The sequence below is a fragment of the Dendropsophus ebraccatus genome, chromosome 14, assembly GCF_027789765.1.
Source record: "Dendropsophus ebraccatus isolate aDenEbr1 chromosome 14, aDenEbr1.pat, whole genome shotgun sequence".
In the NCBI taxonomy this organism is placed as follows: domain Eukaryota; kingdom Metazoa; phylum Chordata; class Amphibia; order Anura; family Hylidae; genus Dendropsophus; species Dendropsophus ebraccatus.
Window position 1 is genome coordinate 24916888 of NC_091467.1, and position 17299 is coordinate 24934186.

The window sequence follows — 17299 nt, forward strand, 5'->3', positions numbered from 1 at the left end:
GAAGACACAACTAGTCTTTAGGATTGTGTCTCACAGGGTGTGGTAATTCGGAAGTTCACCTTCTCGGCATCCACATACAAAAAAAATATTTTACATTGTTAAAAAAAAAACCTTTGATGAAGTTGAAAATAGGTCTGGCATTGGTCTAGACGCCTGTAAAATTCCCATAAAAATACTCAACTCTTTGCGACACCCACAATAAGTCCTATAAAAGAAGTATACCTTGAAGTTTTCCGTTTGTTAATCTAAAATTACTGTGAAAAAGTCTCTATCAAGCGTCTGGGACCCGACTATCCCATTACAATGAGCTGCAGTGGGAGAAAAGCTTGGTCTTCTGCTGGCTCCCTCAAAGGAATCTATAAGTTTGGTAGTGGTGACCCTAAAAAAGGTTCCAGGCATTTATCCATGGCATACCATGAAGGTGCCCCAAGGACATTTAATTTATATGGTGGAACAAACCTTAGGAAGACCACTCAGGACTTTGGATCTGGCTATAGTCTTAACAATGGCTTTGAAATTCGAAAGAATTGGAATACTGAAGGTTTACTCAGTATGAACTCTAAAGAAACCATGAAGATCCTAAATGATCGACTGGCTAACTACTTAGGACAAGTAGCAAAGCTTGAAGAAGAAAATATTCGACTGGAAAGAAAAATACAAGAATGGTATGAGAAAAATTCTCCCAAGGACCTACCCAACTTTTACGACTACTTCAGGACCATTGAGGAACTTCAAAAGCAGGTAAAGAAAGCTTCCAGAGAGGTTAATGGATGGTTTTCCACCAGAATTAATGTAATACATAAAGATATATCCTGGGATCCTTTAGCTTAAAAGTTGTCCATTCCTCTTTGGTGGTGCTACAAGATTTCGAACAATTTACAGTCTTTCTAGTCTAAAAACCTATTTTCAATGACTCTATATGAAACCCTGAGTTAATAATGAGTCAGGGATTTCTAGTCAGGAGCATCATCTGCTGTCTAGAGTGAAGAGCAGATACAATGGGTTTCTCTTGTTCTGGAGGACCTGGTTTGCCCCTACATTGGGTGGACCTATTGAAGTAGCCCATTGATTTGAATGGAAAGTGTATGAATGTTTCTGGGGGTCCTTCCTGCAGCACCTACGTATTAGGTTTTGAGGGTCTCATAGAGCATCTATCATTAATAAAAAAGTAATCACCTACAGTATAACAGTGACATATGTCATAAATGCTTGACATCTTATATATTGCTCAGCTTTGGGAAATTTTTTCATATTTACTTTTCGGCATTTTTTCCAGATTTCGAATGCTGCTCTTGAGAATTGCCAGATTGTTTTGCACATAGACAATGCTCGTCTAGCGGGAGAGGACCTCACAAGCAAGTAAGAACTATACATTTAGAGAAGGGGAAACTGTGATTTTTAGGTTGTCATTCCGAGGTAAAAGTGGCTGGAGGTGAAGTAACAGTTTTATCATGGATTGGCCAACACTCTAATGTATGGGGGTGGCCAAGTTGATCCAAATTGTAAAAGTTGGGACAAAGAAAGTTCAGATTGTATCAAGCTTGATCTTTTATCCTACTGCGTATAAGTTCTACCAGAGGTGTATATTAGGAATTGTGGGGGTGGGAGTGGGGTGTGTGGGTGTGTGGTGGTGTATTGGAAGTTCTGAGTCTCCCACTAAAATAGGGGGGGGGGGGGGGGGGGGTACAGTATTTGGCTATCTTTCATTATTCCATACACAGTGGAATGACCTTGCGCTTACATGACTGCTGCTCTATTCCTATGGAAGACTTGGGAAGACTGGTTCTCTGGGTCAGAACCCCTGCGATTTTATACATCTCCTATTCTGTGGATAGGGGATAAGTATTGGTGGGACAGTCCTTTAAACCATTGGGCACCATGGCCCAGATGTAGCTGCTTAGGATAGGATTAGATTGTCGATCTCTGTGATCAGTGCTCAGTGTTTACAGATCATTTAAGGCCCTTTTCGACGGAACGATTAACGTTCATAAACTCACTCCAATGACCGCTCACTAACGATAACCGCTTCGTGGAAGAGGTGTAAACGAGCGAACGACAAAGGCGAAATCGTTGGTCTTTGATAATTCGCTAATCCGTTCGTAAAATTAGAAATCTTTCAGTAAAAAGGTTTGTAAAAAGGTTTAAAAAAAGTGGGTGTGTCGTACGGTCATGATCACCCCGGCAAACTTTTGAACGACCATGTAACAACCGCAATATAATCGTTACACTACATATATCGTTCACGTCCCCACGTGTGTTATGTGTTATCGTTCGCTAAAAAAAAAAATAGTTTAGTGATCGTTAACGAGCGGTCGTTGGAGCGAGTTTATGAACAATAATCATTCTGTGGAATATGGCCTTTAGTCTGGCTTTTCCTGCTATCAGCTGTCAACCATCCACCCCCTTTAACACGGGGAAATCTGTACCCAAAACACTTCTGGCTACTATATGGCTACTTATGACTGTTGACTAGTATGACTGTTTGTACTTAAAACTATTGACCTCTATTAGAATTAATGTGCTAGTAGTGTCTATTATGACGTTGTAGCCAATGTCCATGGATCAGTATAGCTACAGTAGTCACTGTCTTCTCTTAACACCTCACCATTACTCTTTATTAGTGGAAAGCTATAACCTATTTAATAGATGTCTAGAAGATAAAAGACAACTGGGCGACTAGAAAAAAATGACAATGTTACTGTATAAAAAATAAAATACTTCAAAGTGGCCATAGAGAAACTATAAACCGTCACTCCTTATGTAGGTTTGTTAGTCACGTTGTTACGAGCCACTCTATTTAAGAAAGTGAAGGGAACTACATAGAACATATGCACCATGTGTGATCTATCTATCTATCTATCTATCTATCTATCTATCTATCTATCTATCTATCTATCTATCTATCTATCTATCTATCTATCCATCTATCTATCCATAACATAGGAACATGGGAATGGCCTATTGCTAGGATATGCCATCACTAATCAGTTAGGGGTCCTCCTGGGTATTGGATCCTCTCAGATTAGCTCTGAATTGAATAACGGCAGAAACAAGTTACTGTCTATATAGGACTCCAAATGTAATGTTATTAATGTTATAGTACTATAATGCAGAGTATTTCTTCTCCAGATACAATATGGAGCTGAGCATACGGAATAATATAGAAGCAGATTTACAAGCTTTACGGAAAGGTATGGATGAGCTGACCCTTCAGAAACATGACCTCAACCTCCAGCTGGAATTTCTCAACGAAGATCTGGCATCTATGAAGAAGAATCATACTGAGGTAAAACGAAGCTACAATTCACCCACTATACAATGCTATATGTAATCCACTACACTACACTACACAATGCTACAACTCACCTACTACACTGAATACCAGGGCGTCTCAGACTTTTTGTTCTCGACCTCAACAGCCGATCCATGTTGATGCTGGAGGTCCTACTTACAAACATATACTACTACATATACCACCATGTTATGCACATAATATCCCCATCATAGTGCAGAAATAAATACTGCTTCACTTGTATAACGCAGCACCACACTCTTACTTCACGCTGCACCAATACATACCGCTTTACCTGTATAACCCAACACCACACTGCACTAATACATACTGCTCCACCACCTGTATAACAAAACACTATACTCCACCAATATATACTGGTCTTACTTCACACTGCAGAAATAAATACTGCTTCACCTGTTTAACCGAAACCACACTCCACCAATACATACTGCTCTTACTTCAGGAGAGGGGCTTGGTGTTCTCATGTTCAGCCTGCTCACTGTACTGCAAGGTGAGCAAGCTGAACATCAGAAGACACAGGAGACGGAGCAGGACCTGCACAGCACAGAGAGAGAAAAGGGTGAAGGACCAGATCACATGACCTGAAGGTCCTCAACCTTATAGTGTAGAGAACAGCCCAACAGAGAGGAAGAGGGAGAAGACTGAGCTGTAAGGGTCTATTCACACGTCAGTATATTTTCCAATCTGCAATTTTGAATCCGTAAGCAATCCGCAAATTTTCATCCGTATTGCATCCGTTAATACGGACCCTATAGAGTTGTATTGGGTGTGTCAGTTACTGTCCTTACTAGGGCCTGTCCTTTTTTTTTTTGCAGAACGGATTGCAGCTTAGTACACAACACGGATGTGTGTATGGGTCCATTGAAATACATTGGTCCTATTTTTCTGCGGATCCGCAATTGCGGACATGAACAGGATGTGTGAATAGGGCCTTAGTGCTGTGTGTCAGTTTCTATGTCTGTGAGTACATCAGTCAGTCAGTCAGTCAGTGTCTTTGTCAATAATGTGTTTGTGTATGTTAGTGGTGTCTCAAGTGATTGTGCATAATGTGTGGATGATGAGTGCATAGTAGATAGATGAGGGGCCCGCTGAGGCTCTGTTGCCCGAGGGCCCACAAAAACCTGGAGCCGGTCCTGCTCTGGAGTATGCTTTCCTATGCAATGCTGCATTGCCACACAATATGTCATACTACACTGTATTATAGTCAGGGGCGGATTAACTTTCCCATAGGCCCCGGGCTGTTCACCAAACCTGGGCCCCCCCACCCCACTGTAACTATGGAAGCACTAGCCTGGCGTTCATAGTACAGTACAGATAATGTCATGATGTCCTGATTTGTGCAAAATTGCCATAAAAAACTGTGATTTTTTGCAAATCATGGCAGAAGTGTAGCCAGGAGACAGTACAGCACTGAAAGTATGTCTTTTTAAGTGGTCATGGGCCCCCCAGGAGCTTAGGGCCCCAGGCTGCCGCTCGAAACGCCCCTATTAGAATCCACTACTGATTATAGTATACTATTCTACACTAGTCCTCTATGCTACACTTATACTAGTATATTCTGCTATACTTATACATTATACTATACCACACTACAATGCCTAGCCTGTCCATGTAAAACATGCTTTCATTTATTGACACCTATAGCTCCAAACTTTCCATCAAATTAGAAAATCTCCCAGTTTGGTCAGATCAGCTGCAGACTGTACAATAAGATTTTTCTTATTTGAATTAGGTTATTTGAATAAAAAAAAAAATGATATGTTTCCTCAGGAAGTTAACAACCTCAGATCACAACTGGGAGCCCGAGTCAATGTGGAAGTTAATGCTGCACCCTCAGCCGACCTGAATAAGATCCTGGTCGAAATCCGCAATGAGTACGAGAGCTTGATGGATAAGAACATGAAGGATGTGGAGAGCTGGTTCGTGACTCAGGTACTGTCATTTGGGAGAAACAATGAATTTCTAAGGATCCAGAAAAGGCGCTATACAACAGTGTACCGTATAATATGTACACTATATAGTATAATGTATAATATGTACACTATATAGTATACTGTATAATATGTACACATATAGTATACTGTATAATATGTACACTATATAGTATACTGTATAATATGTACACATATAGTATACTGTATAATATGTACACTATATAATATACAGTATAATATGTACACTATATAGTATACTGTCTAATATGTACACTATATAGCATAGTGTATAATATGTACACTATATAGTATACTGTATAATATGTACACTATATAGAGTATACTGTATAATATGTACAATATATAGTATACTGTATAATATGTACACTATATAGTATACTGTCTAATATGTACACTATATAGCATAGTGTATAATATGTACACTATATAGTATACTGTATATGTACACTATATAGAGTATACTGTATAATATGTACACTCTATAGTATACTGTATAATATGTACACTATATAGTATACAGTATAATATGTACACTATATAGAGTATATTGTATAATATGTACACTATATAGTATACTGTATAATATGTACACTATATAATATACAGTATAATATGTACACTATATAGTATACTGTATAATATGTACACATATAGTATACTGTATAATATGTACACTATATAGTATACAGTAAAATATGTAAACTATATAGTATACTGTATAATATGTACACTATATAGTATACTGTATAATATGTACACATATAGTATACTGTATAATATGTACACTATATAGTATACTGTATAATATGTACACTATATAGTATACAGTAAAATATGTAAACTATATAGTATACTGTATATTATGTACACATATAGTATACTGTATAATATGTACACTATATAGTATACAGTATAATATGTACACTATATAGTATACAGTATAATATGTGCACTATATAGTATACTGTATAACATGTACACTATATAGCATACAGTATAATATGTACACTATATAGTATACAGTATAATATGGACACTATATAGTATACTGTATAATATGGACACTATATAGTATACTGTATAATATGTACACATATAGTATACTGTATAATATGGACACTATATAGTATACTGTATATTATGTACACATATAGTATACTGTATAATATGTACACTATATAGTATACTGTATAATATGTACACATTTTATATACTGTATAATATGGACACTATATAGTATACTGTATATTATGTACACATATAGTATACTGTATAATATGTACACTATATAGTATACAGTAAAATATGTAAACTATATAGTATACTGTATATTATGTACACATATAGTATACTGTATAATATGTACACTATATAGTATACAGTATAATATGTACACTATATATTATACAGTATAATATGTGCACTATATAGTATACTGTATAACATGTACACTATATAGCATACAGTATAATATGTACACTATATAGTATACAGTATAATATGTGCACTATATAGTATACTGTATAACATGTACACTATATAGCATAGTGTATAATATGTAAACTATATAGTATACAGTATAATATGTACACTATATAGTATACTGTATTATATGTACACTATATAGTATACTGTATAACATGTACACTATATAGCATAGTGTATAATATGTAAACTATATAGTATACTGTATAATATGTGCACTATATAGTATACAGTATAATATGTGCACTATATAGTATACTGTATAATATGTACACTATATAGTATACAGTATAATATGTGCACTATATAGTATACAGTATAATATGTGCACTATATAGTAAACTGTATAATATGTGCACTATATAGTATACTGTATAATATGTACACTATATAGTATAATGTATAATATGTACACATATAGTATACTGTATAATATGTACACTATATAGTATACTGTATAATATGTACACTATATAGTATACAGTAAAATATGTAAACTATATAGTATACTGTATATTATGTACACATATAGTATACTGTATAATATGTACACTATATAGTATACAGTATAATATGTGCACTATATAGTATACTGTATAATATGTACACTATATAGCATACAGTATAATATGTACACTATATAGTATACAGTATAATATGTGCACTATATAGTATACAGTATAATATGTGCACTATATAGTATACAGTATAATATGTACACTATATAGTATACAGTATAACATGTACACTATATAGTATACAGTATAACATGTGCACTATATATACAGTATAATATGTGCACTATATAGTATACAGTATAACATGTACACTATACAGTATACAGTATAACATGTACACTATAAAGTATACAGTATAACATGTACACTATAAAGTATACAGTATAACATGTACACTATATAGTATACTGTTTAACATGTAGTGCCTCTGTACTATGTACCCATTTATATGTACCTAAAGCCATTGTATGTGCTATGCGAGGTCATAAAAAAAAGCACCGGAGGAACGGAAAACAAAGGAGGATATAAAATATGCTCTATCCCATTTTCACATGGATGGGCAGCTTAAAGGGGTATTTCAGCAAAAACAAAATATCTTTCAAATCATCCGGTGCCAGATAATGCCAGAGATTTGTAATGTACTTCTAATGTCTTTCAGTACTTATCAGCTGCTATATGTCCTGCAGGAAGTGGTGTATTCTTTCCAGTCTGGAGACCAGAAGATGTTTTCTATGGGGATTTGCTACTGATCTGGACAGTTCCTGACATGGACAAAGGTGGTAGCAGAGAGCACTGTGTCAGAATTAAAAGAAATAAACCACTTCCTGCAGGGCATACGGTGGCTGATAAGTACTGGAAGACTATAGATTTTTAATAGAAGTAAATTACAAATCTCTGGCACTTTCTGACACCAGTTGATTTGAAAGAAGAAAAAAAATTGGCGAACAACCCCTTTAAGAAGCTGGTGTTGTCTTGGGATCCATAAAAGGGTACTGTGGTGAAAAATATATATATTTTTTTCAAATCAGATGCTACCAGAAATGTATTTAAATTCGTAATTTCCTTTATAATTTTCTGGTACCAGTTGATTGGAAGAAACTAATGTTTTGCCGGAGTACCCCTTTAAAGATTAGATGGTGAGCAATCAGATCTTAACTAGAGATGAGCGAACCTGGAGCATGCTCAAGTCGATCTGAACCCGAACTTTTGGCATTTGATTAGCGGTGGCTGCTGAAGTTGGATAAAGCCCTAAGGCTACGTGGAAAACATGGATATAGTCATTAGCTGTATCCATGTTTTCCAGACAACTTTAGAGCTTTATCCAAGTTCAGCAGCCCCGCTAATCAAATACCAAACGTTCAGGCTCGGATCGACTCGAACCCGAACCCGATTTGCTCATCTCTAATCTTAACCCTTTAAGGACGGGGCCAATTTTCGTTTTTGCGTTTTCATTTTTTCCTTCTTGTGTTTAAAAGGCCATAGCACTTGCATTTTTCCACCTAGAAACCCACATGACCCCTTATTTTTTGCGTCACTAATTGTACTTTGCAATGACAGGCTGAATTTTTGCATAAAGTACACTGCGAAACCAGAAAAAAATTCAAAGTGGGGTGAAATTGAAAAAAAAAAAAAACTGCATTTCTTTTATTTGGGGGGTATGTGTTTTTACGCCATTCGCCCTGGGGTAAAACTGACATGTTATATATGTTCCTCAAGTTGTTACGATTAAAACGATACATAACATGTATAACTTTTCTTTTATCTGATGGCCTGTAAAAAATTCAAACCATTGTTAACAAATATATGTTCCTTAAAATTGCTCCATTCCCAGGCTTATAGCGCTTTTATCCTTTGGTCTATGGGGCTGTGTCAGGTGTCATTTTTTTGCGCCATGATGTGATCTTTCTATCGGTACCTTGATTGCGCATATACGACTTTTTGATCACTTTTTATTACATTTTTTCTGGATTTGATGCGACCAAAAATGCGCAATTTTGCACTTTGCGCTTACGGCGATCAGGAATGTGATTAATAGTTCAGGCAATTACGCACGCGGCGATACCAAACATGTTTATTTATTTATTTACTTTTATTTATAACATGGGAAAAGGGGGGTGATTCAAACTTTTTTTAGGGGAGGGGGCTTTTTATTAACAACAACATTTATTTTTTTTACACATATACTAGAAGCCCCCCTGGGGGACTTCTAGTATATGCACTCTGATCTCCTATTGATCTATGCTGTATATAGTTATACAGCATAGATCAATCAGATCGGCACTTGATTGCTTTCGGCTGCTGCAGCCGAAAACAACCAAGTGCCGAGCCGGGATCAGCGCCATTTTGGCGAAGACCCCGACAGGCGCGATCTTCTCCACTAGACACCAGGGAACGGCTGTATATGGTAATCAACTTTGACAGCTGCCTCCGATTACCTGATTAGCGGGCACGACGATTGGACCGTGCCCGCTAATAGCCGCGGTCACGGGCTACACGCGGCACCCGGGACCGCAGCGGTTCAGAGCGGGGTCGCCAGGCGGCCCCGCTCTGAACGCCTCCTACGGACATATGACGTACGGGTACGTCATATGTCCCTAAGAGGTTAAAAAAGCCCTCCAGGGTTGTTGTTTTTTTTGTCCATGCAATGCATACTCACTATTACTTGTCCTACAGCACAGTCTGTTTTATTCTAGCTCAGCTGCATCCATGTGTTTTATTATTATAACTGAGTCATGTGATCAACAGCCTGACCCAGAGAAAAATAACTGTGTCCAGGGTTAGCTGACTCCCTGTGAAATACAGGATGACATTATCGCCTATCAAATCCCTCCTCAGCTCTCAGGTCCCACCCCACCCAGTTGCAGATCTGTATGCTGTTATCTCTATGGGATCAGGATATATAGTAGTTATGCATCTACCTTAGAGCTGGGTTCACATTATATATAACACCGGGTCACAGAATGGCTGGTGTTACTGAAGATCATCCTGGCCAGTACTGCAGTACCGGCCAGATGATCTTAATTTCTGGTGAATTAGGATGCGGGCGCACCCGTGTGTGCCCGCATCCCAATTCACCGCTGCACACAATGGAGCGTGTGGCCGGAGCCCAGATTCTGAATAAGAAAATGCATAAAAACTATATATATTCTAAACTAATAAACTGCAAGAAAAAAAATATTAAAAATCCTGTCCAGAGCAAATCACCATAGAAAACCTCTCCTGCTCTGGACAGTTCCTGTCTCGGACAGAGATGGCAGCAGAGAGCACTGTGTGAGACTTAAAAGAAAACAACATTTCCTGCAGGACATACAGCAGCTGATAAGTATGGGAAGACTTGAGATTTTTTAATAGAAGTCAATTACAAGTCTTCATAACTTTTTGAAACCAGTTGATTTGAAAGAAAAGGATTTTCGCTGGACAATCCCTTTAAGGTTTATTACTCAAATTTACAGACTTGTTTATATATGGTATACATATCTGATATTATTTCTTTAAATTGTCTGAAAATCTTTCCTCACAGAGTGAAGAGCTGAACAACCAAATGAGTAACGAAACTTTGGAGCTGCAGTCGGTGAGAACTGAAGTCATGGATCTCCGGCACACTATGCAAAAGTTAGAGATAGAACTTCAGACTGAGCTAAGCAAAGTAAGTTAGTATTTTCGTATGTTGGTAAATGAGTGGTGCTGTGCTATAGATCAAAATCCTGAAGACATATACCCTATAAAGGTATGGACCTCGCTCGAATCCTCTTCTATGGGCAATAATGGCGCACCTTCATTCGAATGACGGCCATACTGCACATCCCTCGCAGAGGCTGTTGTCTGTCTTAATTCCCCAGCTGATTATTGTGGTGGTCTAATTTGAATGGGGGTTTTCTGTAAAGAGATCCCTTTAAGTGGATAATTCAGCCTATAACATTTATCGGATTGAAAGTGGCCCTCGTGGTCACCCCCCGGTGACCACGAAGGCCGCTTTCGATTTGGAGAATAAGATCTCATTGTCCTTGGGAAATAGAGAATGTCTATGTGGATAGGGAATGTATTATGCTAGAATATCCCTTTAAGTAATACTTTTCATGGTAACTCAAGCAAAAAGTGTTAAATGGTTTACTGTATCTCTTACCCACAGGATAGGGGTTAATTGACTGCTAGGACCCTTTTGTGCCCAGAGGTCAATGACTAAGGGTGTTATTACAGGGGCCGACGGGGGCCCCATAATAAATGTAAACGAGCGCCGATCTGCTAGATCGGCGCTCGTTTACTGGGCCTATTCCACGGCCCGATAATTGTTTAGAAAGGGCTGCAGGGACATCGTTACCGATGTCCTTGCAGCCCTTGTTTAAACTTTATACATTACCTGTCCAGAGCTTCAGAGCGGCATATCTCAGCTGATAGGCCGCTCAGCCAATCACTGGCCGCAGCGGTCCCGGCCAGTGATTGGCTGAGCGGTCTGTCAGCTGAGACAGGCTGCTCTGAAGCTGGAGCGCACGAGACCTAGTGAGAAGCACAGGACAAAAGGAGCCTTGCAGCCTGGACAGGTAATGTATTCTTCTTTGCTAATTGTCATTGCTGGACCCGCACCGCTATTACACGTAGCGAGGCGCGGTCGGAACCTATATCAACCTAGAATCATCGGCTGTTCGTTGTCTTTATTACACGGAACAATATTCAACCGGATAGCCCACAGAGAATGGAATTGTTTTGGGGACATTTGTTTACTCTTCTCAGGATCGATGGGAATACAAGAGATCAGACCCCACAGCTAGTTTATCCCCCATTCTTGGATAGGAGACTTAACATCATGTAATAACCCCTCTAAATGGGTACTTAGTGAATTAAAAAAAAAAAAGACTGAATTATATTTCCCCAGAAACAGTGCCACTCTACACCATTGGCTGCGTTGGGTATTACAACAGTATCAATTGTTAAAACTGGAAAACTTATCGAATAGACCATCAGACCACCATTTTAAAAGGCTTAAAACTATGGGGGGGGGGGGGGGAACTTATCGTTATGCGCCCCTGTCGTATGCCACGATAAAGGGGCAAATTTGCCCCTTTTCCATGGCAACCGCCTGCTGTTTCCCCTGCTCGCCTTATGAGTAAGCGGCAAGGTGGGGAGGAGGTGTGGCCTCCTCTCGCGACTGACTGATTTGGCATAAACCAAACAAAAATCTACACCTGCTTCAGAGGAGGTGTAGATTTTTGCTCAATACCTGTGCCGGGCACAGGGTCGGCTGGCTGTACTAAGTAAATCCAGCCAGGGGGAATGTGGTGGGGCTTTATTTGAGACTGGCTTACTCATACGCCAGTCTTGATAAATGTCCCTCTAAGTCTTGACTTCAGCCTAGACAAACATTTGGGAAGTGATGTGAAAAGTTGCTGAGTTTACTAAAAATTCATCACATGTTGCTTCTGTTGGTCGGGAAAAAAAAATGGTGTCAACAGTTGAGTAAATATAGGCCAGTACGGTATTGTTACCATTTCTTTTTTCTACTGCAGAAATCGGCTCTGGATGGCAGCTTGGCAGAGACGGAGGAGGATTATAGGAGGCAGTTAGCTTGCATCCAAGACATGGTGAACAGTGGGGAAGCTGAATTGGCCGGGTTACGGTATGATCTGGAGCGTCAGAACCATGAGTATAAGATCCTGATGGATGTAAGGTCACGTCTGGAGATGGAAATCGCTACATACCAACGTCTCCTGCAAGAAGAAGACATGTACGTAGAAAGTAGTATCAACTGTCTATGACATATGGACATGGATATTGTGAGCTCAGTACGGGCAGCAGCAGAGAATAGCAGAGCCGCTCCTCTCCAGTACTGAATATCCTTTCTTGGCTGCTGTACCTGATGACCTCTATCTCTGGCTACAGTACCTGGTAATGCCATCTAGTGTTAGAGAGGAGTAGGAGCAGGGAGGCAGAGTGGAACTATGCTGCTTTTACACAGCTAATATGTTCAGCATAGCAATGGATGGGTATTTACAATGGGTAGACGACTGTTCAGCTATGATTTTCTATTACAAGCGACCAGGTTAATAAAGTATACTGAATTTCTTTTTACCTGTAAAAATACTTAAATAATAATTTTAAAAACTGCTGGCTAGATTGGTGTTTTTTCTTATAACCTTTTCTAATTTTACCAAACATGTATCTCAATAACTGTATCTTAGCATTTAGATACTTTGGAAACAAATCTAATTACATTTCTCTCCTTTTCCTCATACAGCGTTCCGAGGCTCAGCGCAAGAACTCAAATACGTAAGTAAAAGCATTTTACCTTTAGCAATGAAATATTATTTATAGTCTGCGCTGATGGGCACCATTACTGATTCAAATAGGCTAATATAAAGTATTCATTTAGCAGAGTGTAGTACTGTCTTCAACCTGTAGTAGTCACTGTACTGAAATGTAGTTTGTGTAGTCAGTAGAAAAGCAAAATTGTGTTTGTGGTGGTGTCAAAATTAAAAAATTGGACAAAGTCGCGGGCCAACCTTAATAATTATTGAAGAGCGAATGCGGCGGTCCTGGCACTGTCAGTGGTGTGCGTCTCCCAGCGCTGTGCACTATAATAAATGACATGATAAATTGCTATGATATGATTAAACCCCAACCCATGTAATAGCCACCCCCCCATATTGCCCGATGTAGTAGCCAACCCAACCAAAATTGCCCGACATAGTAGCCAACCCTCCCAGTAGTGCCCAATTAAGTGCCCAAATAGTAGCCAGCCCCCCCAAGTGTCCTATATAGTAGCCGGCCCTCCCAAGTGTCCTATATAGTAGCCAGCCCTCCAAAATAGTCTCCTATAATAGCCAGCCCTCCAAAATAGTCTTATATAGTAGACAGCCCTCCCCACATAGTCTCATATAGTAGCCAGCCCTCCCCATAGTCTCATATAGTAGCCAGCCCTCCCCAGTAGTCTCTTATATATTAGGCAGCCCTCCCCCATAGTCTCATATAGTAGACAGCCCTTCCCCATAGTCTCTTATATATTAGGCAGCCCTCCCCCATAGTCTCATATAGTAGACAGCCCTCCCCCGTAGTCTCATATAGTAGCCAGCCCTCCCCATAGTCTCATATAGTAGACAGCCCTCCCACATAGTCTCATATAGTAGCCAGCCCTCCCCAGTAGTTTCATATAGTAGACAGCCCTCCCCCAGTCTCATATAGTAGCCAGCCCTCCCCAATAGTCTCATATAGTAGCCAGCCCTCCCCATAGTCTCATATAGTAGACAGCCCTCCCACATAGTCTCATATAGTAGACAGCCCTCCCACATAGTCTCATATAGTAGCCAGCCCTCCCCATAGTCTCATATAGTAGACAGCCCTCCCACATAGTCTCATATAGTAGCCAGCCCTCCCCAGTAGTTTCATTTTGTGTGACATTCCCATATGACGAATTCTTCTCCTTCTTGATTCAGGTTCACGTCGGGGTTTGAAGGTTGTTGCCATCACAGAGGACTATGAAGACGGAGTATTTGTGTCAAAACATGAACAGATTCGTCACCTTTAGGCTCAGTGAAAAGTGACTGTGAAATAGACAGTAGTGCTATTACAAATTTTTAAAGCTTTATAAGCTGGTGATCAAATAAAATGTATACCAATCAATCTAATAATGTAAATGATTAACCCTTCCCTTCCTACATACATAGAAATTCGCCTTTCTCACTCTTCTTTCATGGTGGGATTCCCTAGCAGTCGTCAGATGAAATGTAGCCACGTCACACATTGAGAATGACATGTATGGGAAAATCAAACCCACATAAAATATATTTTTTTAAAACAAGTATTAAAGCGCTGTGTTGTTATTTCTGTCACTGCTTGGGATTTGGAGTCGTGAATCATCATCTTGATATTGAGGGATTACAGAGATCAGTAGGGATCAACACACAAGAGGATAATATAATACTACAGAGGGTTCTGGGGAAGCTGGAGGCTTGGGCAGATGAAGTTTAATGTGGATGAATGTAAGGGCTGTAGAAATAATAAAAACAATTATGTGCTAATGCTGTAGCCCAGGGCACTGGTTGCAGGGGTTGGGTTCGGCCGGTGGGCTCTGGTGTTTTGGGGCAACTTGTCACGGTGGCCAGGAGTAGTAATACCCCCCTGCAGACATATACCAGACCTTGGTGAGGTACAGGTCAAAATGCAGGGTGCAGGGTGTGGCGCAAGAGAAGAGTCCTACACTTAAACAGGAGTTGAACTTTACTAAAAATATACCTTTAATGAAATACACAGTATACAAAGGCAACTGCTCAGAGGTACTAGTGTGGGTGTAAGTCTAGCCTTGACTGGACACTCCTCTCCCTCCTCTGGCTAGATCACAACTAACTGCCGACAGGAAACCCCTATCCTGCCTAAGGCCGGGTTCACACTAAGTAAAAAACACAGCCATATTTCATAACAACGGCCGTATTTGCGCAAACAACGGCCGTTATGAAATACGGCCGTGTTTTTACGTAGTGTGAACATAGCGTAAGGCTGTGTCACAGGAACTAAGGGTGAGAGAGTGCAAGAAGGGTATAGTGGAGGCACCTGTGATTGGCTAGACAACATAACATAGCTAAAACCTTTTGTAGGACTGCAGCTGTGCACAGGGGAGAGTGAGACACTTAGTGGCTGGAGTGGAAAGTACAGCTGCCAGCACTTGGTGTGACATCTGAGAGAGTTAAATTCTGTCAGGCGTTTAGAACTTAGTGAACCCTGTACTGGAACACTACACTAAGTAATAAATCATTGGGTAAAAACTGCCTAAGAAAAGAGCTGTTATTTCCGCGCAGTTTGTAGTTTAATTTTGCGTCTTGTAAGGCTGTAAGGGATATGTTAGATATGTCTTATAATATATATATTTATATATGTAGTATTATATATATGTGAATAATTGCCATATGCCAGGGTAGCTATGCAGTGTTGTGGCAGTTAGGTGTATGTTGGGTTACTTTGGCACTTGTCACTTGTCATAGAAGCCAGGAGTGGTGTTGGAACCCACCGGACAAACGGCACTGAGCTTGAGGTTGAGGATAACCCAAGTGTAGGAAGGTGTGGGTGCAGGTGCAACAAAAATAGGCTCAGAAGAATGTTCGGCTCAGAAGAATGAATTTTTCTTCTGGCTGAGAGAAAGTGGGCGTGGCCTATCCCTCACCTCCCTGGCTGCGTCCCTCTATCCACTGAGCAGCACCTTAGCAGATGTATCACACATAGCAGGATCAGATAGAGCCCCAGCAGATGGTATCACACACAGTGGGATTAGATACAGTCATCTGCTCTCATTACACTGTAGGATAATGTCAGCCTCGGAGGTGGGAGCACCTGCTGCAGACATCTGATAGTGAATGTTATATGTACTATGGAAGGACTACAGCTGTGTTGTGCTGGGACTTGTAGTCCTCCCCTCAGTGACTCACCCACTCTCCCTCATGCAGCACATTGGAGTCATGGTGGCATGTCCCTCCTTGTTGAAGCACTGGGTATTTGTCCCTCCATCCATCTCCTCCCCTGCGCTGCTCCTCACACACATCACCCTCAGCTCTGCTATGTGATCTCTGTGAGGGGAGGGGGGAGAGCGTGCTGCTAGGAGGGGGGGAGGGGGGAGAACGTGCTGCTAGGAGGGGGGGAGGAGGTTTTGTTTGTGTGTGTGTCAGGGCTGTTATCTGATGCTGCTGTCAGAGTCTGTACAGTCTATGTACAGTACGGGTCTGCAGGGAGGGGGCGTGTCCAGCAGGATTGCAGAAATAACTCACAGGCTAACACAGCTTAATGGGGACTTTATGCTTCATGTAATTTAAAAAACTGTTCATTTTAGGTTATTAATGTATATTGCAAAAATTGTTATCATGCCCTAAGCTAACTAAAACTAAATGGTCAAAATATTTTATAGTTACGCTTTAACCAGGGTAACTGCATTTATTTTAGCAAAACTCAGTGCAATACAATATAATAACACTTTGGAGCGCAGGTGCAGGCAAGGGGTACTTGAAGTAAGTTGTAGAGAAGAGAGCGGAGTAGGGAAGCATCTTTGGGGC

General features: G+C 40.0%; 1 protein-coding gene across 1 annotated transcript; it reads left to right on the forward strand.

Annotated features, from left to right (window-relative positions):
- Positions 1-254: 254 nt before the first annotated feature.
- Positions 255-15063, forward strand: LOC138771701 (keratin, type I cytoskeletal 19-like). The gene is made up of 8 exons (XM_069951611.1): positions 255-741; positions 1277-1359; positions 3130-3286; positions 5087-5248; positions 10795-10920; positions 12776-12993; positions 13504-13535; positions 14699-15063. The coding sequence occupies exons 1-8, from the start codon at positions 304-306 to the stop codon at positions 14788-14790; spliced, it is 1308 nt and encodes a 435-aa protein (XP_069807712.1). The 5' UTR covers positions 255-303; the 3' UTR covers positions 14791-15063.
- Positions 15064-17299: the final 2236 nt, after the last annotated feature.